The following is a 26,623-nucleotide window of genomic DNA, read 5'->3' as shown; positions in this document are numbered from 1 at the left end:
GGTATGAATTTTACTGACTTTTTTTTTTTTTTTTTTAACAAAAATCATATGAAATAGCTAGAAAAACAAAACTGAAATTTTCAAAATTGGGGGTAGTCAAGGATTTTCTCCATTGGGTAGAAAATGTCACGCAGCGGATAAAATCTGGCTCTTAAAAATGAGCTGTTACTCGGTCGATTTCCAGAAGGTCATCCAAAATCTGGAGGGAAAAAAAAGAGGAAACAAATAACTACAGTAAATTCTATATTGATGGTATAGAATTTAGATGTATTTCTGTGTCGGTTCCTCACAATGTCTTGAGTGGTACCGATCTTTTTGGCCAGCTCACTGCGCTCCATCATGCTGAGATATAAGAACTTGTTGAGGAGTTCTCCATCCAGGATGTTTCGCACAGCGTTCTGCAGGCCTCGTCGTTCAAAGTGCATCATCCTGCGGGTCGGGGAGTGAAAGGGATTTTAATACCTAAGGGAATATCTCATCTTTGAATTAAAAAGTACAAAAATGGCCTGGAGAGAACCTGAAAGCTTTTGGGTTTAGACCGGCGTGATGAGGCAATAAGGTGTTGAGAGCATTCTGTAACATGAGAAGTCGTCGGTACGTCTTCTCCTGCATGGGCAGCAGCAACCCGATCCCGCCGTCCAGTGTTGCTACATACGCAGACAAGTATTAGACAACCGTGCATTTACCTCCGACAAAACAACACGAGTTCAACTTACCAAACCAAGTAATGTGCTTGTTGTCCCACGTCAAAGACTTTTTGCTGCTTGTGTCCATGGCCCCTCTGCACGGCATACGCCAGAATGTGTTGATGTGGGCGCCCACGTTGAAGTCGGCTCGCCTCAGCAGACGCATTCCTCCGAAGCTCTCCTTAGCTGCACGCACGACTAACATCAGAGGGTGCTTTTGTGCACGATGCCGTGTACCCTCTACAACACGACTTACCCTCAGGTAAATACATGTAGACGTAAAGGTTCTTGTCACGATCCGACACTGGAATGACATATAAATGAGAATATAATATCGGTGTCATTTTCTCCCCCGAAATGCATCGTTTTATTTACCAAGGAAGCCAAGCTGGTTGTTATCCACCATAAACTCAATGCTGTACACCTCCAAGGGCTTTGCATCCTGTTCCCAAAACAAGATGAAAAGAACTCAATGTCAAAAAAAATAGGGTAGCATTTCCGGGAATGCTCTTCCGCAACGAAACATTAAGTCAATGGAAGACGGCAATGTTTTTCACTGGACTATTTAAAAATAAAACTAATTTTGTGTAAACCCTTCACTATAGTATCAACAGTTTCAGCGGTCCACAGCTATTTGGACAGTGATAAGATTATGCTTTGGCCTTGATAAAAACACCATTACAATGGATTTGTAATACTACAAAACGTAAAGTGTAGTGTAGTGGCTAAGGTTTTATTCAAACGTTTTCCCAAGAATCTTGCATTTACCATGTAGTAGTTGAATTTGTTCCGTGGCCAAATTCAATTTTCTTCTGACGATAAGTAGCACAAAGAAGGGATGGATGAAATTAATATTCTCCCTTGAAAATACAGTGTAATTCCATTCATTTTCTCTAGCTTACCCCAAACCGCCGCCATTCTTCTTTTGTTCCGAGTTTTTATGTATGAAAAAGAGCGCTCGCTATTGTATATAGAAAGAACTAAACAATTTTAAAAAAGTAAGTCACAACAACTGGGCACCTAAGTGGTGGCACAGTGGAAGAGTGAGTGTCGTCAGCTCGATGCTAATTTACTTCTGGGCGCTTGTGGCTCACCCTGCTGACGAGCGACAGCGTCTTGCTCGTCTCCTGGTAGCGCAGCAGCGAGACGCTCTTCATTAGGTCGGCAGCCAGGATAAAGTTCTTGATGCTGAACATCTGGTGGATGTAGAGCTGCGTGTCGATGAAGGCCATACCGGTCAGGTCGTTGTCCTTCAGAACCCACAGGAAGATCTGCGGGAACAGGAGACCTATGAATTCGTTTTACAGAATCTACAATAAAATGTAAAACTCTTTAATTCAAGGAGACCTTCTGTCCAATGGCTGACACCAAGTATCCATTGCAGTGACACAGTGCTGTCACGGGTCCTTTCTGCTCTTTCTCGTAGAGCATTTTGAACTTGTTCTTCGTGAGGGGTTGACCAGGCTCGGGCACCACTTCGATCACATCCAGGATCAAAATCTTCCAGATCGGAAAATACGTTGCATTGTTTGCCAAGAAATCAAACAAGACACACTTTTTTTGTCACGCGTCGCTCACTCTCCCCCTGCAGGTGACCTCCTCCCCCTGCAGGACGCAGGTCCCAGCGGCGATGTAACCCTTCAGGCCCGACACCGTCTCCTGACTCCTCAGTGCCACCGTTTTCATGCAGGTCACGTGCTCCCACTCCTCCAGGTCGATCCTTCAGTGGAGAAAGGACACCATTCGAACAGAAGACGATGAGTAAGTATACACGCAATTAATTCTGACTAAACAGCCCAAAAGTCAAGCAATCCCTTTTGTCCACTATTACCGTGTGTTGGGAATGGTCTCCCAGCTGACTGGTGAGATGAGCTGAATGGAAAACCTCTCCTGCTGCGGGTTAATGTAGCGCTCGTCTGCAAGGTGGAAAGAATGACACTTGATGCAAATACGACGCAAACGGGTTAAAAGAGGTCCGTTTGTTTATATGTGAACCTCGTTCGATGATTTCAAACTCCTTCTCCTCTCCGGTCATCCTGGGGATGCGCGTGCACGGCTCTTTCACGCTGGTGCACACCGCATACACCTGAACCAGATATAATCTCACAATCAGACATAAATGCCCAAAATATTTCTGACAGCGAGGAGGAGGAGCCTTACCTTGGTTTCCACGTGGTAGGAGACGTAGTGGACGGTGCACCTCAGTGGAATCTTTCTCACCGGCCACGGGGCATCGTAGGACAAATAGGTGGGCAGGACGCTGATCCTTAACTCCCCCTGTCGGGACCCATAAACAGACGTTGAAGAGGTGCCTTTGTCTTCTTTCCGTAATTATGACCGTGTGTCTCATGCGGACCTGCTTATTGAAGTAGAGGAAACCTTTCGGGCAGTTGATGTTGTGGAAGGGGGAGAAAGACTCAATGGCACCGTCGATGGACATGGGGTGCAGCCTCAAGGCACCCCGAGAGGTGACTAGCATCCAGTGAGGGGAGGGTCCGCAGATGAACACCTGGAAGTCGAGCAAGCATATATAAATCACAAAAAAATATTTCCAAGCTCTCAATTTCATGTATTTATTTTATTTTTTAATTTCTTTATTAAGATTATATATATATATCTATATATATATATATAGATATATATATATTTTTTTTTTTTTAATTTTTTTTTTTTTTTACCCCTGAGTATCCAGAGATGTCTTCAAAGTATCTAAACCTCGCAATCCGACTTTTGGCCACATTGTCATCGCTGATGGCTCCTTCTGCCTTTTTATCTCTCCTAATTTTTGATTTCTTCTCTCTGAAGTTGATGTTGTGGGGAACCTAATGCAGCATAAAAATTTACTACTCAAGACCAACGTCCTCCAGAAAGGAGACAATCCCCCTCGGATCCATTTTACCTTTTTGAAGCGCACTTTGAGGTTATTTTGTGGTTGCTGCTGATCATAGTGGAAGGCTTCATAGATGAGAAGCTCCTGTTCAACATGGACCTTGGATACAAGAATATTACAGAATGGAATAACTCAAACGAAATCTCCAGCAAATGCACAAGACGCATCGTTGGGAAAGCCACTTACTAGTAAATATGGCCGGGTTCGATTGTTTCCAAGGGAAACCAAAGTCACCTCCTTCACCAAGGGCATATCTCCTTGACGTGTCACTTCCTCCTTCTTCCCTTCTCCCTGAGCTGCTGATTGTCCCGACGAGCTGTCCACTAGCACCCTCTGACCGACGGGGAAGTTCTTCACCAAGAAGACCAATCTCCAGTCCGGGAGCTGGTAAATCTTTCAATAAAATGAAAGATGACTCAATGTGTAAACGACGTAAATGTCATATTGTCAAGAAGTCTGATCCGGCGTAGTTCTATACCTCCATGACGCCATTTTCCCGGACGATCATACACCAATGGGTGGGCTCTGCTTTGACCGCGCTCCCCTCGCTTCCAGAGGGCCCCGCTTCTACTGTAATGGGATTCATTTCCTCCTTCTGGGGGGGCGCATTGGTACCCGAGTCTCCGTACAGCATTTCCTCCTCATCATCCACTGCATTACTACACAAACATTTATTAATGTAATGCGAATCCATTTGAAAAAAGGAAGAAAAAAGGTGTAAACTCTCACCTGAGGTCTTGGATGACTGTCTCCGCCTCAGATACACCCCGTATGTTTGTGTCTTCCACGACGGGACAGCTCACTCTGTTCTCTGTGGTGAACATTCCGCTCACATCTCGGTAGGCACAAAGCGCTATCACCCGCGATTGCTTGATAGGAGACACATTGAAACTGTGAAACTCAATGCTGCATAAACACTCACTGGACTCTTCATCAGATATGACATCCCCTGAACCAAATAACATTAAAAATTCTACCTTTACATGGCTTATTGTCTTTTGACATTGCATCATGCTGAGAGGTGTTTCTAGTTTAACTAAATGAGACGGGCAACCAGAATTAAACACATTGTTAACCTAATCGCTGGGTTGCAATCACGTGCTAATCGCCGCCATTTCTACAGACAAGCGAGTCGTTGCAGACGACATCACCACGGCAACGTCCACAGACCCACGTGTAAGCGGCGAGCGGCTGATGTTTTCTGCCTATTTTAATTCAATCGATGATGTCGCCAACCTAGATATGTACAGAAGATCACACTCTGTGAAGATATCGATCCGTATACTCTCCACAACGACGCACTTTCAAAGGATCTGAAAGACTTCCCTGAAGTAGAATACCCGGACACAAGAAATACACATGCTTACCGCTTACAAAATGATCAGAACAGACTTTAAATAACCATTGGCCTTAGGTACTCGAGCTCCATTCAGATCTGCACGTTGTATATTTGCAAGCCACTTTTGTTGCCGTTTCTCCATAACTTCATTGTATCTTCTCCTTCATGCAATCTAATCTTTTGAACATGGAAAAAAAATCGCTTCCCAATGTCTGCAACAAAAATTTGGCTTAATGACAGTGGACAGCTGAATGCTTGTCTGCAACAATGGCGGTCAAGTACCCGGATGAACAAGCGTGATGTCACGTGCAATCCTGCCATAGATCTCAAAAAGTGTCATTCAAAATTGACATCAGCATACCTTGACTACAGTAGTGGCGGACAATATAAATGAGTACAATGTCTTGGGCAATACTGCAAATAACTGATTCTCATTACAATTCCCGTGAGAGGTTCCCAACTAAGGTGCAACTAAGTGGATTTGCAAATACCAAACTGTGAATCTCTGGTGGCCTGCTGTACTCTGAAAAGCTCTCAATTTCTAAAATGAGTGGAGGGAGGGAGAGGTCACTCACGGTGGAGATCTGTGGTTTTCGCAGGGAGAGCCGCTGCGTCTTCCCCATGTACGAGTCGGTCTTCAGCACAAACATGGTGACCTGCCCATCTGCGGTCATGATGACCACGTAGGGGTCCGCCACAGAGCAGTACACTATGGGGGTGCCCAGATCAACTGGGATGAAGTGGAGTTGAGTCACTGAAGAAAAGAGTTGGGAAAACAAAATGTTATTTCATATTTATTCTAGGGTTTTTTTTTGTTTGTTTTTTACCTCCTTCCAGCAGCCTGATGCCCATGGGGGAGACCTGGATGATGTATTTGTTGTCACCGATGTTCCCCGCAAACACGGTGGTGCCCTGAGTAGCAAAACCACTGGTGTCTAGCTCCATGATTTCTTGGCCTGTCTGCAGAATCTACAGTGGCAGACAGATCAAATTATAAATATCATAAAAGTCAATGCAGTGAGTTGAGAAATGTGCTCCAACCATGGTGGAATCCTCTCGGCTCAAGATGAGGAAACCATGCTTCTTCGCATCATCCTCCAGGGGTGACTCCTTTTTCTGCTCTTCTTCTTTCTTCCCTTCGTCTTTCTCCTTGTCTCCCTCTTCCTTATCTTCAGCCACCTCCTTCTCACCCACATAATCCGACTCCTCACTTTTCCCTGCCTGGATTCAGAACAAACTTGCCATAAAACAAACCCCCCATCCAAAATAAACGGACTGAAATCCGAGTTAGGGCGAAACAAAATGTACTTTTTCCTTCACTTCATTCGAGATGACCGTCCACATGTCGTGGCAACCGGGCAACTCGAACGTGGTGACAACTTGGGGTCTGATGCTCCTCTGGTAATACAACAGGAACGAGTTGGAAGGTTATGTACATATGACCAAATATTGCAGACATGCACACAAATCTGCAAACATGCGACAGTATCTCTGAGTTGTTTATAGGCCACTACGTCCATCTGCGAGGCAGCCCTGGTAAACCCAGATTTCAATGTAGCACCATCACTGGACCTGTGATTGACTTTACGACCACAGGTCTTTAAGACGGTGCAGAGGCCATAAGCATGCATATTCACGCACGCGAGGGATCAGGAATAAATCGGTTCACCTGAAGTACCGACAGCGCCCCGTTCTTCCCGAAACCGGAGCACACCACCACTTCGAGGTCAGGCTCTGTGTTGGCCTGAAACTACGAGATGAAAAATATATGTTGAAAGCACCGAACGCCGACACGCCTAAATGGGATTTCAGAAGTCTGTACCTCTTCTGATAGGAATGCAGGTTCACCCATGGATGCGTTAGCACACGGACCAATGTTCAGGATGCTGTCACACACCTGCACGGACAAGGAAGATGAGACCCTTCAGTAAAACTTTCACAGATTTAATTGTGATGCTTTTAAAGTGGAAGGAGTAAAACTGAACAGTTGTTCAAAAAAAAAAAAAAAAATGCACAAATACTTGAAATGTAATCTCACATTGGAATTTGCAATAACTCAATTGACCTCACAGGAGAGATCAAGCAACGCCAATGAAATTACTGGAGGTGCCTGCGTTTGGCTTTTTATTTAACTTTTCATGATGGTGACCATTTGAATCTAAAGCATATTTATTCGCTTCACATGATTTCTTTCTTTCTGAAAAATCACTTTTAAAATCCCAACAAAATAGAAGTCAATCAGTGTACCACAACGTTACAGGTTCAACTCTGCGATGTTACTAATTTATCGATTTATTTATTTTACCTCAAAAGTGTACGTGGCCAGCCGGGTGCCCGACTGAGCCTCGCTTCCATACACTTCAATCTCATCCACTTCGTCTGTAAAACCAAACGTGGTGCACGGCAATGAGACCAACGTAACAGCGAGCCCATTTCCAAACAGAATTCAAAACATACATACCCGTCCAGTTGGTGGAAGACTCCACTCTTTTCTTTTTGTTTGGCGGTTCCTCCTGGAATTCAATTAGCCTTTATCAGGTCAAAAGACTGCAAAAGCACATCGCTTACAAGGACAATCACACTCACGTTCACCTTGTCTTTTTCTTTCTCATTTTCCTGCTTTTCATTGACCTCATCTAGTGGCGCCTCCTGGAGTTTCTCTGTGTACTTCAGCAGCAGCGAGTTCCCCAGGCGGGAGCCCAAGAAGAGGTAGCCGGGGTCCATGGTGACCATCTGAGGAGGCAGCCAACATAAAGGCGCACACTGTTTTTGTGACCTCTGACTTTTCCCGCCTGACGTACAGTGATTAATTTATAAAACCGGATCACTTCTTTACATTGTGTTCCATTTTATAGGATTTTCAAATTAAATTAAATTAAACTCACGAGTCCGAGTATCACTGTAGTTCTAATACTTACACAGGTTGTCAGGACGCTGGCTGCTGCTTTGTCAAAATGGAAGTCCCGCACGCTCCTCATGCCATCAGTGATCAGTGTCAACACATAACTGCAGTGAGTCAAGAGACCGCAAGTGTCAGACCACATTTACCACCTTAATATAGGTACAATATCATCCTGGAAAATACAATAGCTTCATCAACAGTGTCGATCAAAACAGAGCACTGTTATCTTTGAAGAGATAAAGATCTTGTATTGGACGTCATCAGCTGTCCAGTAAATGCAGACTTTAGGAATTTCATCAGACTGACTCACATTTCTCCCCCTTTCAAAGAGATGACCATCTTGTCATGGGCAATAAAGTCAGACTGGGAGCAGTCCAGGGTGATCCTTACTTCCTCTTGAATGCCTAAAGACCAAAAATGTTTATCGAGTGTAAGACCGTGAGAAGAGAGTTAAAGGGTGTGGGTTTGTGTTTTGTTTGAAACTCACGCAAGGGGAACGCCGTGGTCCCGTTTGTCTGGGAATTGAGGGAAACTCCATATGGTGGAACACTCTGGTTCAGATATAGAAGTGAATTCACAGCAAAAACCACAACGCCACCTAAAAGCAGTGGGAGTGGGATTAGAAATGTGTCAAAACATTTTCGTATCATGCTTAGGGAAGGCCAAAGATAGTCTGAACTCACCGATGGGCTTGGGGACTGCCATGACCTGCGTGCAGTCAAACGGCAGATTGATGAGGGACCAGATGACCGGGTGGACCTTCTGCATGATGTTGAGAGAGATGGCGACAATGCTGCATGTGTCCTGACGTACGGCTACACGCCTGGATAAACAGCACAGAGTTTAATAGCTCATCTATTATATTTGATTGCTATTTTTGTCAATGAAGAGCCGGTTGTGGGACTCACCCGGGCCACGTTTGGTTGGGCTCGAACAGGATGAGCAAGGTGGGCTCGTAGTAGCCGTGGAGGAACTTCATGTCAATGATATTGAGCAGCTTCTCATCCAGTTCACGCACGTCGATGATGTAACTCGGTAGAAAACTCGATTTGGGTCTGCAGGGAACACGGGCAGAAAGTACTTTTTGTCCAACAATCACTGCCTGTAAACGTTGGCCTTTCTTCAAAGGCTGCTTACTGCAGGGCTCTGAGGGTTTTTTTTTTCATTAAACTTTTTCACTGGGACTTTGTTGGTGAGGTGAGAGGGCGTGCATTTTTATTCATTTCTCACCAAAAGTCAGCCCTAGTTTGCTGCGGTTGTCATGGTAGCCAAAGCCATACTCCACATTTACATGAGAAAGAACCGCAGAATGGCAGAGACCACTTATTAGGTGAACTTGTAAGTTTTAAATTGTGGGGAAAATGCACAAAAAGACCCCTTTAAATACACGCGTGTACACATGGGCAATTATCTGTCGAGACGGCACACTCACCCATCTCCAACGCCGCCCTCCTGCTCATCAGTCAACGTGTCTTTCCGGAAGGGCAGCACCACCAGTTTTGTGCCGTAGATGAGCATCACGGCGCAGCGGTTCTCCGGATCCACACGGACAATGGGAGCGTGGACATTCTGGACGAATCCATCCTGAAATTTGAAAAAGAGGAAGCTTGGTTTTATTGTTTATTTATGAAGCATTTCCTAACTTTACACGCAAGGGTGGGGAACCAATACACAGTGGCCCATATATGATATAAAGTGAACCCCAGATTTTCCAGGTGATCGCACCTACCACAAATAGCGAAAATCTTCAACAAATTGACATCCACCCATCAAAGGTTTTGTAAAAAGAACAGCGTAAAATGCCACAACATGGTGGCAAAAGGCTGCTTTTTTTTCCCTGAAACTATTCAACTCATTTCACATTGTTACTTTAGCACCAGGATCTCACTAAATAGCAAAAAAACAATACTGATATACTTAATACAGTTTATTAACATGTAAAATAATGAAGAAAAATAAGAATAGGTACATTTTCAACTCCCAAATTGCAAAAATGTACTCCTTGTCTATTTATTGAAATCAAAATAGCCCTGGGTGTACTTGAAGACGAGTTTCTTTTACATACTCTGAGCTCTGGCTCCTCAAAATAGTGCAGAGACAAGGTCTTCAGGTCATGTGTCCCCGGGTCATACTCCACAACAGACAACTAGTAAGAGAAAACAGGAAAGAAATGTTAGGAAATGCTTTCCCCCTCTTATTACTTTAGACTATATACTACTTGGACCTTGGCATCTTTAAAACTGAGGAGTAACGCATCCCTACTGGATCCTATAAGCTGCACGCTGGCCATGGACATGATGTTGCCAAAGAGTGAAAAACAGGCCACCTGCTCCAGCTTCTCCTTGCGAGCTTTCGCATCTAATGATATCAATAATTATTGCCATGAATTACTTTACAATAAGGCAAGACTGATACTTAAAAAAATATCACTGGACATACCTGAGGGCTTGTCAGATTTCGACGTACTCTGAAACAAAAACATGTTGACACATCAGAGGAATGGCTCCGTTTATTTTTGACAAACTTGACGACACGGCGCAGCACAAATACCTCGACATCGTGAATAATCCTGTAGACAAAAAGCTGGGACGTCCCCCCGACTACGAGATTCTTCTCCTGGCTGGAAATGAAGTTGCAGTAGACAGAGAACTCCACGGCGGTGGGCGTGTGGGCCTGCCTGTGTACTGCGTACATGGCGGCAGGCTGCCCTCAGCGTCTGGCAACAGTCAAGTCCAAACATTAAAAACAAAACATTAGCCATCACCTACACATTGAAACAGTTTCTCACCACTGACTGATTAAATGAATGTGATATCTAAGTAGCTTGATATAACTGAACACATTATGATCAGAAATATTTCAAAATACAAACATTTAACCAGCAACGCACTACACTAACATCATAATAACACCTGAGGCTAGCAAATGACTGCCAATCCTTTTAATGCATCCTTGTGTTCAGGATGCTACAGCTCGCGAAAAATGAATGAACCATGACTCGTTGAACACGTTGTTCCAAGGGGGCACCGCGTAGTGGTGATGAGAATGAGCGCGATTGTGGAAACGTGTACCCCTAAGAAAATTGACGTAATTTAAACTTAGCAGTGGAACCTAGCGGCGCATTTACCCATGTTAGCAAGCTAGCATGCGGTTGCGTCTGCCGCAGTCGAATTATTTTCGTTTGTGTGGCAATAAAAGCTGTGAACGTACCTTATTGGAAAACACTATCAGAACGGAGAAGACCCGCTGTTCCTTTTTTCATTTGGCATATCTCCTCTAAAAACGTTACAAAAATTTGGGGGCCAAATAAGCTTAATTCATGGATATCATCTAATGCTGCGGCTTTCGTCTTCTTTGTTTGCGTTTCTGGTCCAAAAAAAAAAAACGTGCGCCTCCAAGCGTTCATCTCCATAACTACAAATACGATCATCTAGCCATCCATCAATTTTCGTAGCCACTTATCCTCACAAGGGTTGCGGGGAGTGCAGGAGCCTTTTCCCAGCTGTCAGCGGGCAGGAGACGGGCCACACCCTCAACTGGTCGCCAGCCAATCGTAGGGCACATGGAGACAAACAGCCACACTCACAATCACACCTTGGGGCAATTTAGCGTGTCCAATTAATGTTGCATGTGTTTGGGATGTGGGAGGAAAGCGGATTGCCCCCGGAGGAAACCCACGCAGGCACGGGGAGAACGTGCAAATTCCGCACAGGTGGGTCTGGGATTGAACCCGTGACCTCAGAACTGTGAGGCCAACGCTTTTCCAGATGAACTACCGTGCCGCCAATATTAGTTGGAATAATCGTAATCATAACAAAAGTACCTCACAATATCCATCAATACATGTGTAATGTGGAATATTTTGACATTTTTTAAAGCAGTACTATTATCTTTTTGTATGAACATGAAATAGGTACCGCCCCCCCCCACACACACACACATTATATTTAAATCAAACATTTTCACGAGGAACCTTTTGCTAATTGGACGGTAGAGGTCACATGGTACAGTCCATGCAACTTACCAACTCTGCTTCCTAATTTCCATATTCATAACTGCGATGGGCTGGGAACCAATTTCTGGGTGCTAGCCCGCCTCCTGCCCGTTGACAGCTGGGATAGGTTCCAGCACTCCGCGCGGCCCTTGTGAGGATAAGCGGCTAAGGAAATGGGCGGATGGGCTCCAAGAATCAATCGTTCCTCGGTTTTCCTTGAGCAAAAATACCGATGCTGTGTCACCGCTGTGCGAAGGAGCCTGCATCGTCATTGTGTTAATGAGGCAGCCTGGTAAAAGGCACTAATGAAGCAAGAAAATGTAAAAGTTTATCAGGTTATGTTCCGTGGTGTGTAATTAATAACTAATTTACTCACTTAAATGCTTTATTACCAGTCTGGCGACGTCGTTGCGGCTCACACAACACTTTTGCATTTTTGTGATAAGAAGGAAGCGATTTCACTGATGAAGAGCATTGTGCGTGTATGTATTGTCATTATCTCATGCTGAATAATAATAGGACTGAAGTAATAATAATCTATAGTTTCATTGAACAAATACTATTGATTGTAGTATTACACTTTTTTCAGTCACCAACAGGAAAAAAAAAGTTCATTTTATTTGATTTTGAGATTATATCACACATCAGTCATCAGCACAATCTAGCATTGAATAAAACCGTTATCAAATAATAATAATAATACAATAATCCATAAATAGGTGAAAGTTGCTGTCCACTTGGTGGCACTGATGTCCCGTTTGGCAGCAGCACACGGAGCAGATGACATTTATACATTTTTTTTTTTTTTTTTTAAATCTGCTTTCTTGGAATTAGTCTGCTCTCTTTGCGGTGGGGAAAAAATATATCATAAAACGTTTGAAGGCACAGGAAGCAAAACATAAAATCACACAATTATCTGACATCGGTACTATTGATTTTAAGACAGGGTTGAATGTTATCACTTTGAAACTTCACAAGCTTCCAAGTTCTCGTCATATCAGTAATGGACCGTCCACGTGACTCTCTGGAATGTGTCAATATTTTACAAAACAATGGTTGGAGCTTGAGGAATAACATAACAATAATACAAACTAAACTCAGTCAAGGCACTGGAAACTTTTCCTTCAGCTGTGTCACACGAATGCAAATAAATGGATTTACAGATAAGGCACCACAGTGCAGATTATATTGCACTTCTTTTGAGATTATTTTTATATTTCACAAAAATGTTGAGTCCCTTCAATAAAGAGCTGCAATATGTCTCATATCATATATGCCCCTTTTTTTTTTTTTTTGGAGTGGCACAACAACACATTATACAAACAGCCTGTCGTGAGACATTCTTTTTAAGGAGAAATATTGTGAAAATGTTGACTTTTTATTGTTTGAACCCAAATTGTATGAAATCAAACAACCACTGAAATCTGATGAAATTTGCCGAAAACTCATCAGTGTGCGAGCTATGATTAAAACACACTCACTGGCGTTGACGGTTTTGATGGTCAAATGTCCACGTGCACTGGAATTTCATTTGCAGCCTGGCAGCAGACAGGTGAAACCATCCACCGAAGCCTTCAGGTAAGCAGAGCTGCATTGAGTTCTGTTGGGCACACAGCTTCGCGTCGACTGCTCGAAGATTTAAAGTGACTTAAGTAAAAAATTTTGGGCGTGGTGATGAAGCGGTGCCTCCACGAGGGAAAATAGAATCCATGCTGTCTTGGAAAGGCTCGCATGTTATTTTTCCAGATTCGGGGTTTTTAATTGTTACCCCCCCCTTGTTGTCATGGCAACAAAACCCATACTTGCCATTGGACAAAATAACAGGCCCAATTCCCCCACTACTCCACCGGAAATCAAAATCCAATTCTAGATCAATGATTGAAATTGTGAACATAACAATATTGTAGAAAGCTAAAGATAGAACCAAAAATTCTTCTCACAGGTTCATTTGTTGATGTTGGTCCAACGGCACACATGTCCTGCCGTCTGCCGGCATCATCTACCTTTAAACATTCGGATTTTGTGTTTGTCCGCCAAAAGATTCGTCACGTTATATTCAAAATCCCCGTCGTGGACTCCCGTGTATCGAAAAGCGCCGGCCAGAAGGTTCTCCTCCCAGTAGTGGTGCCAGTTCCCGTACGGGTCCGCGCCAAATCCAAACACGCTCACCTGCAACGTGAGCGCAAACCGTCTCGGAAAAAAAACAACAACAACAACATAGAATTATGAATCGGGGGTAGAAATTGCATCGGCGGTGGTACCTCGTCACATATGTGGATAGCGAAGAGCAAGCTGAGGAAGCCGGTGGAGGGATAGCGTCCGTGCCCCTCCAGCCAAGACTCATACACGTACTTGAAGAATGTTGGGTTGTAAATCAACACCTGCCGAAGACAGAAAGGGGAATCGTTTATAATAGCGTCACAACATTTGTCGTGTTGCAGGTTGAGAGTGTTCATAATTGCACGGCTGGCCAAATTAAAAGCTCGCGGCGAGCCTCGTAGCTGCTATGCAAATTACAATAAAGATGTTCGGGGAAGTGTGCATGGAGACTTTTTGCGGTTTATTAAATAAAAGCACATTATGTTAAGTAGACAATATTGGTAATACACAAATGACTAAATTAAATGAATCTGCATAATGTTGCACTGGCTAAAAGTTGATTTTAATCCAGTAAAGTACATTAGCACAGTTGTATCCAGTTTGACTTGAATTACACTAAACCACATCCATCCATTTTCTTTGCAGCTTATCCTCACAAGGGTCACATCCTCCCACTCAGTGTGTTTGGTTCCATAGTTTTGAAATGAAGAGAGCACCCCGTTTAAAGCGACGTGGCTACATAGTGGCTATGTTAGTAGGGGCAACGCTCCAATCAAAAGCATCCATCTATCCATCCATCCATTTTCTTAGCCGCTTATCCTCACGAGGGTCGTGGGGAGTGCTGGAGCCTATCCCAGCTGTCAACGGGCAGGAGGCGGGGGACACCCTGAACTGGTTGCCAGCCGATCGCAGGGCACATAGAGAGAGACAACAGTCGGACTTGCAATCACACCTACGGGGAATTTAGAGTGTCCGATTAATGTTGCATGTTTTTGGGATGTGGGAGGAAAGCGGCGTTCTTGGAGGAAACCCACACGGGGACGGGGAGAACATGCAAATTCCACACAGATGGGGCCGGGATCGAACCGGGGTCCTCAGAACTGTGAGGGCAACGCTTTACAAGCTGATCCACTGTGTCATTTTATTCCAAGACATTTGCATTTAATCTTTGATTAGTGTTTGTTATTAACATTTATTTAGGTACGAGTTATTTTCCAATATTTAAGCACACGGTAAAAGTGTTCAAAATGTGCATGTTTTAGAGACTTACAATAATATTAAATATACTATTTCTGAATAAAACCACTGCCTTGTTTTACACTAACACTTGGGCCCACTATACCGCTGTATTTCAATATTAGTCATTATGGGTTGTATCTAGAGAGCAAAGAATTTTGAAGGTGGTACTTGATGTAAAAAGTTTGAGAACTACTGCTCCAGACTTGAATAACCACAAACACACCGTGCTTCCCTAAAATACACGTCATTCGAACAAAATGTAATGTAATCTTTGAAACACGTGGGTATTAATTTAAAAGGAATTAGCCTCCCATTTGTCGTATTTTCATATCATAGTAGGAGCTCCTGCATTGCAAAATGGGGGTGAACATTCGTTGCATTGTTCTAACAACAGACAAATTAATCACTGAATGCAAAACATAAAATGTTCTTGGAAAGGTAATAAATAAAAAAAAGAAAAAATACCTTGTCCTTGTTTGCCTTAATCCTGGGCATAACTGGAACATAAGTGCTGTAAAAACAAAGAGCAGGTTAGTGCGTTTTGTCGCTACCTTGAAAAGCGCCATCAATTCCATTTTCCGGCGTGTTTGCGCCGTCGCCGGTGTGACACAAACATGATGCAGTAGTCTATGAACGCCTTCTATCTCATTTAGGCGATGATGGCCCGGTGTCACGGTCGTTACGCCTGTTTGAACAAAGCTGATTAAATGTCACGGGAGGAAAATTTCTTATTCACGCGCGCTCGGCTTATATTAAGCGTTCGGATCATTGTGTCAAATGAAGGGAGGTGTTTGTCAGCCCGGCGCTGCGACAAAACCTGAAAACTTGGGCTAAAAATATACCAGATAATGTGTGAAATTGTACAGCGTGCGCGATGTGGGATGGGACGCAGTGCTTATTATAATTAATACGATGCGCAAAATCAAGCCAAGTGTGTTGTCCTCAAAGCGCCTGATTAAAATTCAGGTTGTGCAGGTGCCGGCATGTTAAAGCAATCACTATACTTTAGCGGAATGAGTATTACACCCGCTGTCGTGCTTTTTGCCGTTAATTAGGAAACGAATATGCACATTCCCACATATAAAGCCGCCGAAGCTCAGGACGGCCATCTTGAAATGAAGAGTGTCGCTTTAAAGTTTATTCACACTTGCACATTTCACGATGCTTGTGAAATGACATTTAATGATGCAGAATGATTGCTCGGGCAACAACTGCACTTTTATTAGACACATTTGTTTGGGTCTACCTCTGGTGCAGAGTTTTAGGCAGAAGTATACATTTGTCTTTTTTTTTTTTTTTATTTAAGAGGAAGGCTCAGTTATTAACCCACAGGCTGTTGAGGATTTAGCAGGCGGGGGAGTAAGTTATTGGAGGATTATTTTTATTTTGGCAAATATCAGTGTTGTTTTTTTTTTCTTAAAGAATCTTAGGACCTTGGTGTCACAAACTGCCTTTAAGCCACATTTTACTTTTAGTACTGAATTCGCCTCTTTCATTCTCGTAGGTGTTTACATTCCGCCTCAAGCTAGCATGAAGGCTGCACCGCTAACGCTCGCCAGATGCTCAGGAACGCGTCTTTGAGAATACATTCTTGAACTCCAAACTCTTTTTGTGGTTGGACTTGGACTAAAATATCCATCCATCCATCCATCCATCCATCCATCCATCCATCCATTTTATTTGCCGCTTATCCTCACAAGGGTCGTGGGGAGTGCTGGAGCCTATCCCAACTGTCAACAGGCAGGAGGCAGGATTCACCCTGAGCTGGTTGCCAGCCAAACGCAGGGCACATCGAGACAAACAGTCGCACTCACAATCACACCTAGGGGCAATTTAGAGTGTCCAATTAATGTTGCAAAAAGGAGTCACTGATGGTGTAGTGGTACACACACCAGGCTTTGGTACAGGCACCGTGGGATCGATTCCTGCTCAGTGATGGTGTCGATATCTGCCCTCCGACTGACTGGCGACCAGTTCAGGGTGGAGGCTGCCATTTGCCTGAAGGTAGCTGGGATAGGCTGCAGCTTTCCTGCAACCTTTGTGAGGATAAGCAGCTTAGAAAATGACATGACAATTAATGTTGCATGTTTTTGGGATGTTGGAGGAAACCCACACAGGCATGGGGAAAACATACAAACTCCACAGGGGGAAAGTCCGGGATTGAACCGATTGAACTGTGAGGCCAACACTTTACCAGCTGATCCACCGTGCCAACCAAAATAAATATGTAATTCATATTTTATTTTTCCGCGTCATTGTCTCCTTAAAATAAAAATTTGGCATGCGCACGTACTGTTTAATGGTGCCTGTGGTCAAGGCGCTAATGATCCACTGCAGGTCCAGAGTCTTGAAGGGGATGAGCACCAGGCTGGTGGCGTTGTCCAGGTCCACGGCGCTTTCCGGATACATCAAGTGATGCGTGGTCCTGGCGCCCACGTCCTCTTCAAACCCAGCCGTGGGAGCTTGGTTCATTCTGGGCGGAAGCAGACATTCATGCGATTAACACCGCGGAATACATCAAAACTGCTTTCTCGGTTATTTTGAGAACAATAATAAGCAGACAAAGGGAAGCACATTGTGTCCCATTTTGGCAACGTCTGGCCTCCCAAACTGCAATTTAGAACAATCCGGCGTCTATTTCCAGCACAACGCTCGGCTCCCTGTTATTACACCTCGCAGTACTCTCTCCTGCAGCGGAGGTAATTGCCGAGAAGTAACGAGGCGGTTGGATGCTGTCGGTGCCACGTAGGACACAAATCATTAGGATGACCCCCGCCACCACCTTTGAGTAACGTCGCCTGTCATGTGGGCAATATCATTTTGCTCATAACTCACTCTGATGACGACGGCAATGCGACAGCCTGTCCGACGCCGAGCGGACTCCTTTAGCAAAAGTCATCAACTTTCCATCAACTGTGGGAAAGATGTATAGTTTTGTCTTTAAACAATACTACATAGCCAAGAAAAAAAAAAACAAATCAACACAATCCCAATTTTTTTCATCCCTTTTAACAGGTTGAGAAGATTATAACAGTATACATTAGCAATATGCAGTTCTGCCTTCATAATGTCTAATATTCATTGAAGGATCTCGGTGCTGGTTCCCGTCAAATGTTGCATTAGGTAATTAACACCTGTTCGAGAGTGATAATTAAAACGGAGTATTTCTGTCTTTGTAAACAGGGGTGTTGCGCCCGCGAGGAGGCGTTTCGACAGCCGCGCTTTCCCGGGGTGAAAGGGTTCAACGCGTACAACTCTTCCTGCCATTCAACCCACAAACTTTTTATTTTCACATTATACAAAACACCCTCTTGCGCGCCACTCATTTTTGGGCAGGATTTTATTTTTAGTCAGTGGGTTCATTTGGAAACTTTGAAAGAACACACATATATATATATATATTACTAATACTATTACTGAATGTTTTTTATTCTAACTAATCTCACATGATTGTATTTTTCAAAAAATATTAACAATTTTGCATACTAAACAATCATAATGTATTATAGTTAATTATTATAGTTATAGAAGTTTTTTTATATACAACTATTGAAAGTACATAAAATCGAATTATTACTGAATGTTTTTTATTCTAACTAATCTCACATGATTGCTATTTTTGAAAAAATATTAACAATTTTGCAATCATATATAATGTATTATAGTTCTATAAGTTTTTTATATACAACTATTGAAACTATACTTCCATATATATATATATATGTATTACTGAATGTTTTTTATTCTAACTAATCTTACATGATTAATATTTTTGAAAAAATATTAACAATTTTGCATAGTAAACACAAATAATGTATTTTAGTTATAGAAGTTTGTTATATACAACTATTGAAAGTATTCTTCCATATATATATATATATATATAAAATATCATTATTACTGAATGTTTTTTTATTCTAACTAATGTCACATGATTGCTATTTTTGAAAAAAACATGAACAATTTTGCATAGTAAACAATCATAAATAATGTATTATATTTATAGAGGTTTTTTTTATATATAACTATTGAAAGTATACATCCATATATACAGTATATATCCATCCATCAATCCATTTTCTTAGCGCTTATCCTCATGAGGGTCGCTGGAGTGCTGGAGCCTGTCCCAGCTGTCAACGAGCAGGAGGCAGCGTATACCCTGAACTGGTCACCCCCAATCACAGGGCACATCGAGAAAAACAGCCGCACTCACAATCACACCTAGGGGCAATTTAGAGTGTCCAATTAATGTTGCATGTTTTTCGGGATGTGGGAGGAAACCGGAGCGCTGGGAGAAAACCTAGAGCCGGGTTCGAACCTGTGTCCTCAGAACTGCGAGTCCGACGCTTTACCAGTTGAGCCGAAGCCTATCCCAGCTAATTTCGGTTGAAGGCAGACTACACCCCGAACTGGTCGCCAGGCGTGTGTACCACTACACCATCAGTGACTATTACATTAATACTAATACATTTGGCATACAAAAATGTAAAACAAACTCCAATACAGTTACATCAGATCAGTTGAAAAAAATGTAACTGTTTTTGTGCCACGTTTTGTTTGTTCCAGAATTTCTCACGGTATCTAAAACGATGTGCTCGTGCTTGGGGGGCAGCGTGAGCTCACACAGCATGTAATAAGCAAGTAACACTCTAAAGGTCAGTGGTATTTTCACTACTGTCTCATTTCACACGCCGACTGCTGCTGCTGTTGCCGCTGCTCCGTCCGTCTTCTTTTTTTCTTCTTCTTAAGGTTAACTCCTCGCAACACTTCTGTCTTCTGGCTGGCTAATCCCCGAGAGGAACGCCGAGCACATTTTTATGAGGTGAGCGGCGACGTCTGATCAAGACGCATAAAAGACTTCAGGGTTTAATAGAAACTTCTATTTTAACGCGGCTCGTAAAGGGTCGGCGGATCCCGTGTTTATTCGTTTACAATGGCCACGTATTAAAAAAAGAGAAACTCTGCCGAGCTGCAAAAAATAAAGAAAGGTTCGTACCAGTGCAGAGATCAAAGGTGAAATCATGAGCAAGACAGCGATGATGTCACGGCGTTGCTGGAGGAGTACAGGACTGACTAAACCGGTTTAAAAAATAATTTAAAAAAATGTTTTTGCGTGTAAATACGCAGGGACAACCAGTCATACTGACGCTGCAGTTTGCCAAAAAGGATGACATTCATAACAATTTAAATGGGTCATGACATTACCTTACATTATCTTTTTCAAAACATGTTGCAAAGAATGCAGTAGCGAAGCATACTCTGTGTGTACTTTAAAGGTTTCATTTACATATTTATCAAAAAGTATAATATTTGTATTCATATTTCCATCCATTTTCTGTAGCGCTTGTCGTCATTAGCATCCTGGATGAGGTGGAGCATATCCTAGCTGACTTTGGGTCAAGGGTCATTCCAGGGCACATAGAGACAAAAAAAAAAAACTTTCCACGCAGACCTTGAGCATGCTGTGCGTTCCAAATTTGACATATTTTTTACTTCATTTCAATGGACATTGTGCTGGATATTATAGCTTCTCAAAATTGAAATCCACAAATAAGCGAATTTACGAATGCACATCTAATATTTCATCTTTATCTGCATTTGGTGCTAGCGGCATTTTTTGGACTCAAGCGTTTGTTTTGTGAACGGCTGCGCGCACGCCATTGTTCCGCAGCTTGTTGTGTTGCTGCTGCGTGTGACCTTTTGGCTCAGCACCACTGCGCCCCGCAACCAGGCGTGACTGCAAATGTCACGCTGGGAAGAATGAAAAAGAATATTTGCTGCGCTACGCAACAAGGCGCTAATGGGCGGGATCGGGAACGCGCGCCCCGGCGCCGGTGACGTGCTATAATTGAATCGGTGAGACAACAGTGGAGCGCTGTCGCAGCCCCGGCTGGGCCGGATGATAAGCGGCGCTGCTGTTTAGTAGTGACGCCGTGCATCACAGCAGCCATTTTTTTAGTAGAATGAAAAGAAAGAATGAAAAACAGTGGAAGAAAGATTGATAATAACAATGCTGCTAGGGTTATAATGATGCTTTTTGTCTTTTTTTATTTCACTATCAGCAGGATGTAGATCACATTTTTAGTTCAATCATTTCATTTAAAGAGAAAAATGATTTTTTTTTCCCTCTGTGTCTTCTACTTCCACTGTTAATCGAAAAGACTCACGTTCCAAAAGTTGATTCCATTCATAGTATATAACTTATACATATTTGATTTTGTTACAACACCTTTATAACAACTTGACGCTTCCGTAAAAATAAAAGTGAAAATAGCTTTACTGACCTTATGATGAAATGACAAGAGTCGATGAGGCCTCCGTAGCGGGACCCCTTCAGGTTACCAGAGTTCCCCACCACGGCGCAGGTCCGGCAGCGCTCCGGCCCGGCGTCGGCGTACAGCACGTTGTCGGGAATGACTCGGAAAAGCTCCTCCACCACCTCGTTGAAGTTGGCCGGCCGCTTCTCTGACTGCAGCCACTGCAGGTGGGGGGTGTGGGGGTGGGAAGAGACAAACAGAAGCCTCACCGTGTGCACCTCGCTGTGGGCTAACTTTAAGTGGAAGCGATTGAACGAGGGCAAAGGAGCTTCGGGAGGCCAACACATTACTGACATGTCCTCAGGGGCAGGGGGGGGCTTTTGGCCTGGTCGTCTTCTGGTGACTTTCAACTCGCTGAGACAGCAGATAAAAGAAATGCGGCAGCGGGTGTGCGAGTGCACTCTGCAGTTTGTGCTAAGCGGGCTGGAAACAAAGGATGCAGACTTTTGGGCAAAACAACTCATTTAGAGCGCTTTTTATTTTCTCCCGACAGACATTAAATTGTGTACGTGTTCTAATGAGGGGTTTTGAATCATAAGACTTAAACGGCCAGATATTGCCAAACAAATAAATAAGCCACATCGCCCCGAGCGACATAAACACGGGCGCACAAAACACTGTGGACTCATTCACGACAAGAAAAAAGTCCACAGACTCTGTTTTTGTTCTTCAACAAGAGCTGCTGTTTTGGTTAGCAACACAGCGCAACTGGCGTCAAAAAGATCTTTTGGGAACAGCCTCGACCATTTGAGGCGTTTGCATGCTTTCCGTCCCGTTTAGCTTTGGTGTGCATTTTAAATAAAGCGGCTGAAGATCATCCAAAGGTCTTGCCCTTGACGTCATCGCCAGTCTGCTGTTGACACGCGTGACATTTGCCTCATGAGGCTTCGCCTGAGAGGTGTTTGCTCAAATCACTTGTGACAGGAGGCAAACCTGCACTCTTTTCGACTCTGGGCTCTAATTGGACACAGTTTGAGGGGAATGCGGGAAGGGGTAGAGGCTGTCTTTCGTTGCCATTCCCATAAATGTGGAAAGATAGCTGCATGGTTGCGATTATGGAAAAAAATCGGAAAGGTAAAAAGCACGTTATTATTGGAATAAGTGGTAAGCCAATTAAAAAATAAAACTTGTGAGAGGCTTGAAATAGGACTTCGGTCTAAACCAAGGGTGCTCAATACGTGTCTTGGTCGATCTCGGGACAGTGTGCCCAAAAAATAAAAATACATAAATAATCAAATGCAAATTGAAAGTATAACACAGCTACTCACATACGTACTGTAAAAAAAAAAGAAGAAGAAGAAGAAGCCACTGGTTTTTTTTAGGCAGCACACGGAACTTTCTCAAACAACGACCACTGCTCCACCACACTCTCTTTTTACTAGTTTACCTTACACCAGCCCCTCACCCGCTCTTAAAGGCATACACTCATAATTATAAATGTTACACTACTTATGCAGCCCATCAATGTCTATCATAATGACCGCGTTCACCACTGCTGCTTTAGTTAGCAACACAGTCTGGTCAAACGAAGAGCAAAGACGAGCTAGACATGCGGCTTATGTTTACTTTTGATATTATTGGAGAAAGTTAAAAAAGAAATGCTGTTGTTTTAAGATGCAATGACTGTTGGAGTGTGTGAATAATCGAACAAAAAGTGATTAAACTGGACGAGATTTTCTCTTTTCAGAGTGGAAAAGGTCTGGTATGAAGCCAAAGTAGAAAGTACAGGATGAGAAGGTGTGCAATTTTAAAATTACACCTTGGCACAGCCTGGTCCAGGATGAAAGCACAGACAATAGAGTGCACAAAAAGCTAATTCTGTATTTTAAATATAGGAGGCAAAAAAACGTTAACCTTAACCCATCGTCGGTAGCTCACAAGAGGCTGGCTGCTTGAAAAGTAGATCTTGGGGTCAAAATGTCTGGGCACCCCTGGTCTAAACTGTTCCTCCTTTATGTGTGAATTTAAATGTGAAAGTCTGAATGTGTCCTGATTGATTGATTGACCTCTGACCTGTATGTTCCAACTCACCCCTGTGACCAGTAGTGGTCCTGTCATAAATGGCCCCCTATGTGATCCCCCCAACACTCAAATACATCGATGAGAAACACACTGGCTGCACATTATGCGCATGCTAGAAAATGCCGATGAGTCTAATTAGCACAAGCGCTAATAAACATGGATGGATGGATGAATGGAAAATGGCTCCAGGTACCTGCCACCATTTAAAAGTTTCATCGGACAGGGCGCTGTTGTCCCTGGTCATGAGCGGGTGGACGGACTGGTTGAAGCGCTCCGCGAACCAAGGGTCGTCCTCCGCCTCGGTCATGCACTGCCGACAGGCGCACGGGCCCTTGGCGGGGGCCGCCAAGCGGAAGGCGTACTTGAAGAAGTAGCTGGAGGGCTCCCGGAAGGTGTAGCTGAACAGCAAGGTGGTAAATGCGGCGCACAACAGCAGCGCCAAAGTCTTCAGCTTCCTGCGTTTGGGGAGCGTCATGCTGTCACGACTGCAGTCAGTTGGTTGAGAACCCGGAGCGCGCCGAGGATAAAAATAGTATCGGGTTCATTCAAAAGTGCACAAGATGCTTGGAAATGGTGCAGTTCCTCGCTCGGCTGACACGTTCTCCAGGCTCTCGATTGTCACATCTCGCTTTTCCTAAACGTCTTTGCTCAAATCCATGGATGCGACGCTCTGTGGTTGATACGCTCCGGCTAATGATGTTCACCAAACTCTCTCCGCTCCCACGTCGACTCGCCAAGGTCAGCGGCTGACGGGTCATCTGTTCGTTTAATCATCTACCTAAAATGCAAACAAAAGAACATTCAGTTTCGGGGAGGAAAACACACGCAGGGATAAGTACATTTTTTTTAGTTTTGCTTCTGCCAAGAAGACTTCATTACTTTGCTTTTGTTTGGACTTTATTTTTACAGCAGGATTACTGGAATACTCCAAGTTTTTTTGCAGGTTCAAGTTCAAATTAGAAATATGTTCTTTATTGGGGTATACAGAATGCCATTCCGATTAAAAATTCCATGTTACCTTTTCCACATAATCCATCTGACAATTGCGATCAACACAATACCTGGAGGTCAATTGACGATAGGCGTTGAACATTGACATTGAAAAATAGATCATGTGGCCGTTCTGGAGTCTATAATCCCTCCAATGGCAGAATTCCCAAAATAAAACGGGGAAAGGACAAAGATTCCCCAGCTGCACAGCGCCTGGGGTCTTCATTTCGCCCTCTGCATTCAAACGGGATCTTTCACCCAGACGTTTCGGCTTTCATAAATGTTATACATCTATTTTTTGCTGACAGCAGATTCCCAGTGAAGATATGGCGCGATCAACGCAGCGCAATACGTGGCAAAGTGAACCCTAGAAACATTCCACCTGCCCCCTCGTCGTGAAGATTTGTGGCGAAATATATTATGGGGCGGGAAAGCCTCCTGTTCTTTCTTGATTAGAAATTGATCAGCTCATTCAAATGGTAACCACTGGATGGAAGCAAAGAGGATTGGCTTTAGAGGCCAGCGCGGCACGGCGGGCTCGACGCTTTCCCAATCAGAGCAGGAAGCAGATGGGCGATTATTACCAGAAGGAAGGACGAGCAGACCAGGAAAGATTTGACCTATCCGGACGCTTGTATATATTCTATCAATATTACAATAAATACTCTCATTTAATAAATAAAAATAAATCCGATTTTATCTTACACAGTATATTTTCATGTAATCTATGTAAAAGTTTTTACGATAGATTTTTTTCAGACGCAGGCATGGGGAGAACATGCAAACTCCACACAATCGGGATTCGAACCCTGTCCTCAGAACTGTGGCCAATGCTCGAACCAGTTGCTTCACCGTGTCGCTTCATGTAGTATTTTTAATTTGTTATTCTATTTAAAATAATTGTCAAATTAGAGTTTTATGTGCTGAAATGAAAGCACTGTAATTTTGCTTGTATTGAGTCATTATTTTATAAAAACACATTTGAACGACCATTTCATAGTAGTATATAAAAAATACAAGGAGTACATCTTCATAAATCAGTGTAAGGTAGAAAAGTTCATTTCTTTCAGTACATATTTTATAGCTTCATTGGGAAAATACTTTTCAGAGGGCAAACTCATGTCTAATTTCTACATTTAAGATCATTTTTACAGATTTTTTTTAATATAATATTCTAGTTTCCAGTGGGGGTATTTGTTGTAAGCCAAAAAAAAAAAAAAAAAAGAAATCATTCACTCTGAGTGTGTGTAGTGCATAATATGAGTTAGACTTTTTGAATGGAACAACCTAATTGAATTAAGGTTGTGACACTGTACTTTCCATAAGTCAAATTTTGATTAAAATTTCATTTCTTGAAAAACTCACAACCCGGGTGACTCGTACTCCAAGGCATCAATTTTATTATTTTTTTCCCCGAGACTTATTATCAGCAGCAAGGACATAAGCTGTTGCACACGAAGGCAGCGTCTGCTTCTAGAAGTCGCAGCGGACCGCAAATTTGCATACAAGCCGAGTTGGGTTTTTGTCTGCTGGGCTCAGCTTTGACAACCTTGGGACACTCCAATGAACCGAGCCGCTTCGTTCCCATAAACGAGGTCGTTGTTTGACTCGTAGCACTTTGAAGCCCCTCCCCCCGCCCCCCGCCGTATCTTGGGGATTCTCCGACAGCCGGCGACGTTTTCAGACATCACTTTCGGTTGGCCTGACCTTGTTTGACTAAAAGATGGCAGACTTAACGCTGATCAAAGTTTGCCGAGCTGAGACAGCAAAGGCTGCACTGAAAAGGGAAGCAGAGGGGAAAGGAACAAGTGGAGGGGGGGGGGGGGGTTGTGCGGCTAATCTTCCATTTTGAAAAGTCATCACCTTTGCAGGATGTCGTTACAAGAAAGCACTTTCGGCTTCTGTTCTCCGGAAATTGTTCGGCTCTTCTGCGGCGACGGGAGACGTTTGAGACCGCAAAAAGATTTGGCTTCGTCGCGAAAGAAACGTGTCGACCCACAACCTGGTCACGTCTCAGACGAAAACCTGACGGGATGGACGAAACTAAGTGATAGAAAGTCAGCGTATTCATCAAGAGGTGCAAAATATTCACCTTGTCGACCAAGATTCATCTTCTGCGGGAAGAAATTAATCAGCTGACTTAT

General features: G+C 43.4%; 2 protein-coding genes across 17 annotated transcripts in view; both read right to left on the bottom strand.

The window, feature by feature from the left end:
- Positions 1–15: 15 nt before the first annotated feature.
- cpsf1 (cleavage and polyadenylation specific factor 1) lies at positions 16–11,205 on the bottom strand. Of its 2 annotated transcripts, none has more exons than XM_061815481.1 (38): positions 11,028–11,205; positions 10,368–10,533; positions 10,257–10,284; positions 10,042–10,175; positions 9,883–9,963; positions 9,250–9,401; positions 8,726–8,872; positions 8,501–8,640; positions 8,305–8,415; positions 8,128–8,221; positions 7,834–7,921; positions 7,502–7,648; positions 7,377–7,428; positions 7,221–7,294; positions 6,738–6,812; positions 6,585–6,665; positions 6,224–6,313; positions 5,957–6,136; positions 5,743–5,884; positions 5,491–5,669; positions 4,306–4,445; positions 4,055–4,235; positions 3,763–3,969; positions 3,586–3,675; positions 3,365–3,508; positions 3,043–3,195; positions 2,847–2,963; positions 2,682–2,772; positions 2,518–2,602; positions 2,265–2,406; positions 2,034–2,186; positions 1,781–1,957; positions 1,062–1,128; positions 943–990; positions 717–872; positions 518–647; positions 291–429; positions 16–199 (listed from the first exon to the last, which is right to left on the bottom strand). In XM_061815481.1, exons 2-38 carry the CDS (start codon positions 10,509–10,511, stop codon positions 152–154), a joined length of 4,407 nt encoding a protein of 1,468 aa, XP_061671465.1. In that variant the 5' UTR covers positions 10,512–10,533; positions 11,028–11,205; the 3' UTR covers positions 16–151. The 2 variants fall into 2 exon arrangements, with proteins under 2 accessions (XP_061671465.1, XP_061671474.1); XM_061815490.1 differs by having other exon boundaries at positions 7,508–7,648.
- Positions 11,206–12,411: 1,206 nt separating this feature from the next.
- LOC133498469 (CMP-N-acetylneuraminate-beta-galactosamide-alpha-2,3-sialyltransferase 1-like) overlaps positions 12,412–26,623 on the bottom strand; it is a 70,357-nt gene continuing 56,145 nt past the window's right edge. For 14 of the 15 annotated variants that reach the window (XM_061815392.1, XM_061815344.1, XM_061815382.1 and 11 more), the window contains 6 exons: positions 23,683–24,267; positions 21,435–21,628; positions 17,444–17,623; positions 15,616–15,661; positions 14,073–14,192; positions 12,412–13,980 (listed from right to left, as the gene is read on the bottom strand). In XM_061815392.1, coding sequence (XP_061671376.1) covers positions 13,807–13,980; positions 14,073–14,192; positions 15,616–15,661; positions 17,444–17,623; positions 21,435–21,628; positions 23,683–23,964 — 996 coding nt within the window. In that variant the 5' untranslated portion in view covers positions 23,965–24,267 and the 3' untranslated portion in view covers positions 12,412–13,806. Of the gene's footprint in view, positions 13,981–14,072; positions 14,193–15,615; positions 15,662–17,443; positions 17,624–21,434; positions 21,629–23,682; positions 24,268–26,342; positions 26,488–26,623 lie in introns of those variants that run through there. The other variant, XM_061815452.1, reaches the window with a different exon arrangement.

Source organism: Syngnathoides biaculeatus, chromosome 1 (genome assembly GCF_019802595.1).
Source record: "Syngnathoides biaculeatus isolate LvHL_M chromosome 1, ASM1980259v1, whole genome shotgun sequence".
NCBI classification, from domain to species: domain Eukaryota; kingdom Metazoa; phylum Chordata; class Actinopteri; order Syngnathiformes; family Syngnathidae; genus Syngnathoides; species Syngnathoides biaculeatus.
This window is presented reverse-complemented; position numbering and strand designations above follow the sequence as displayed.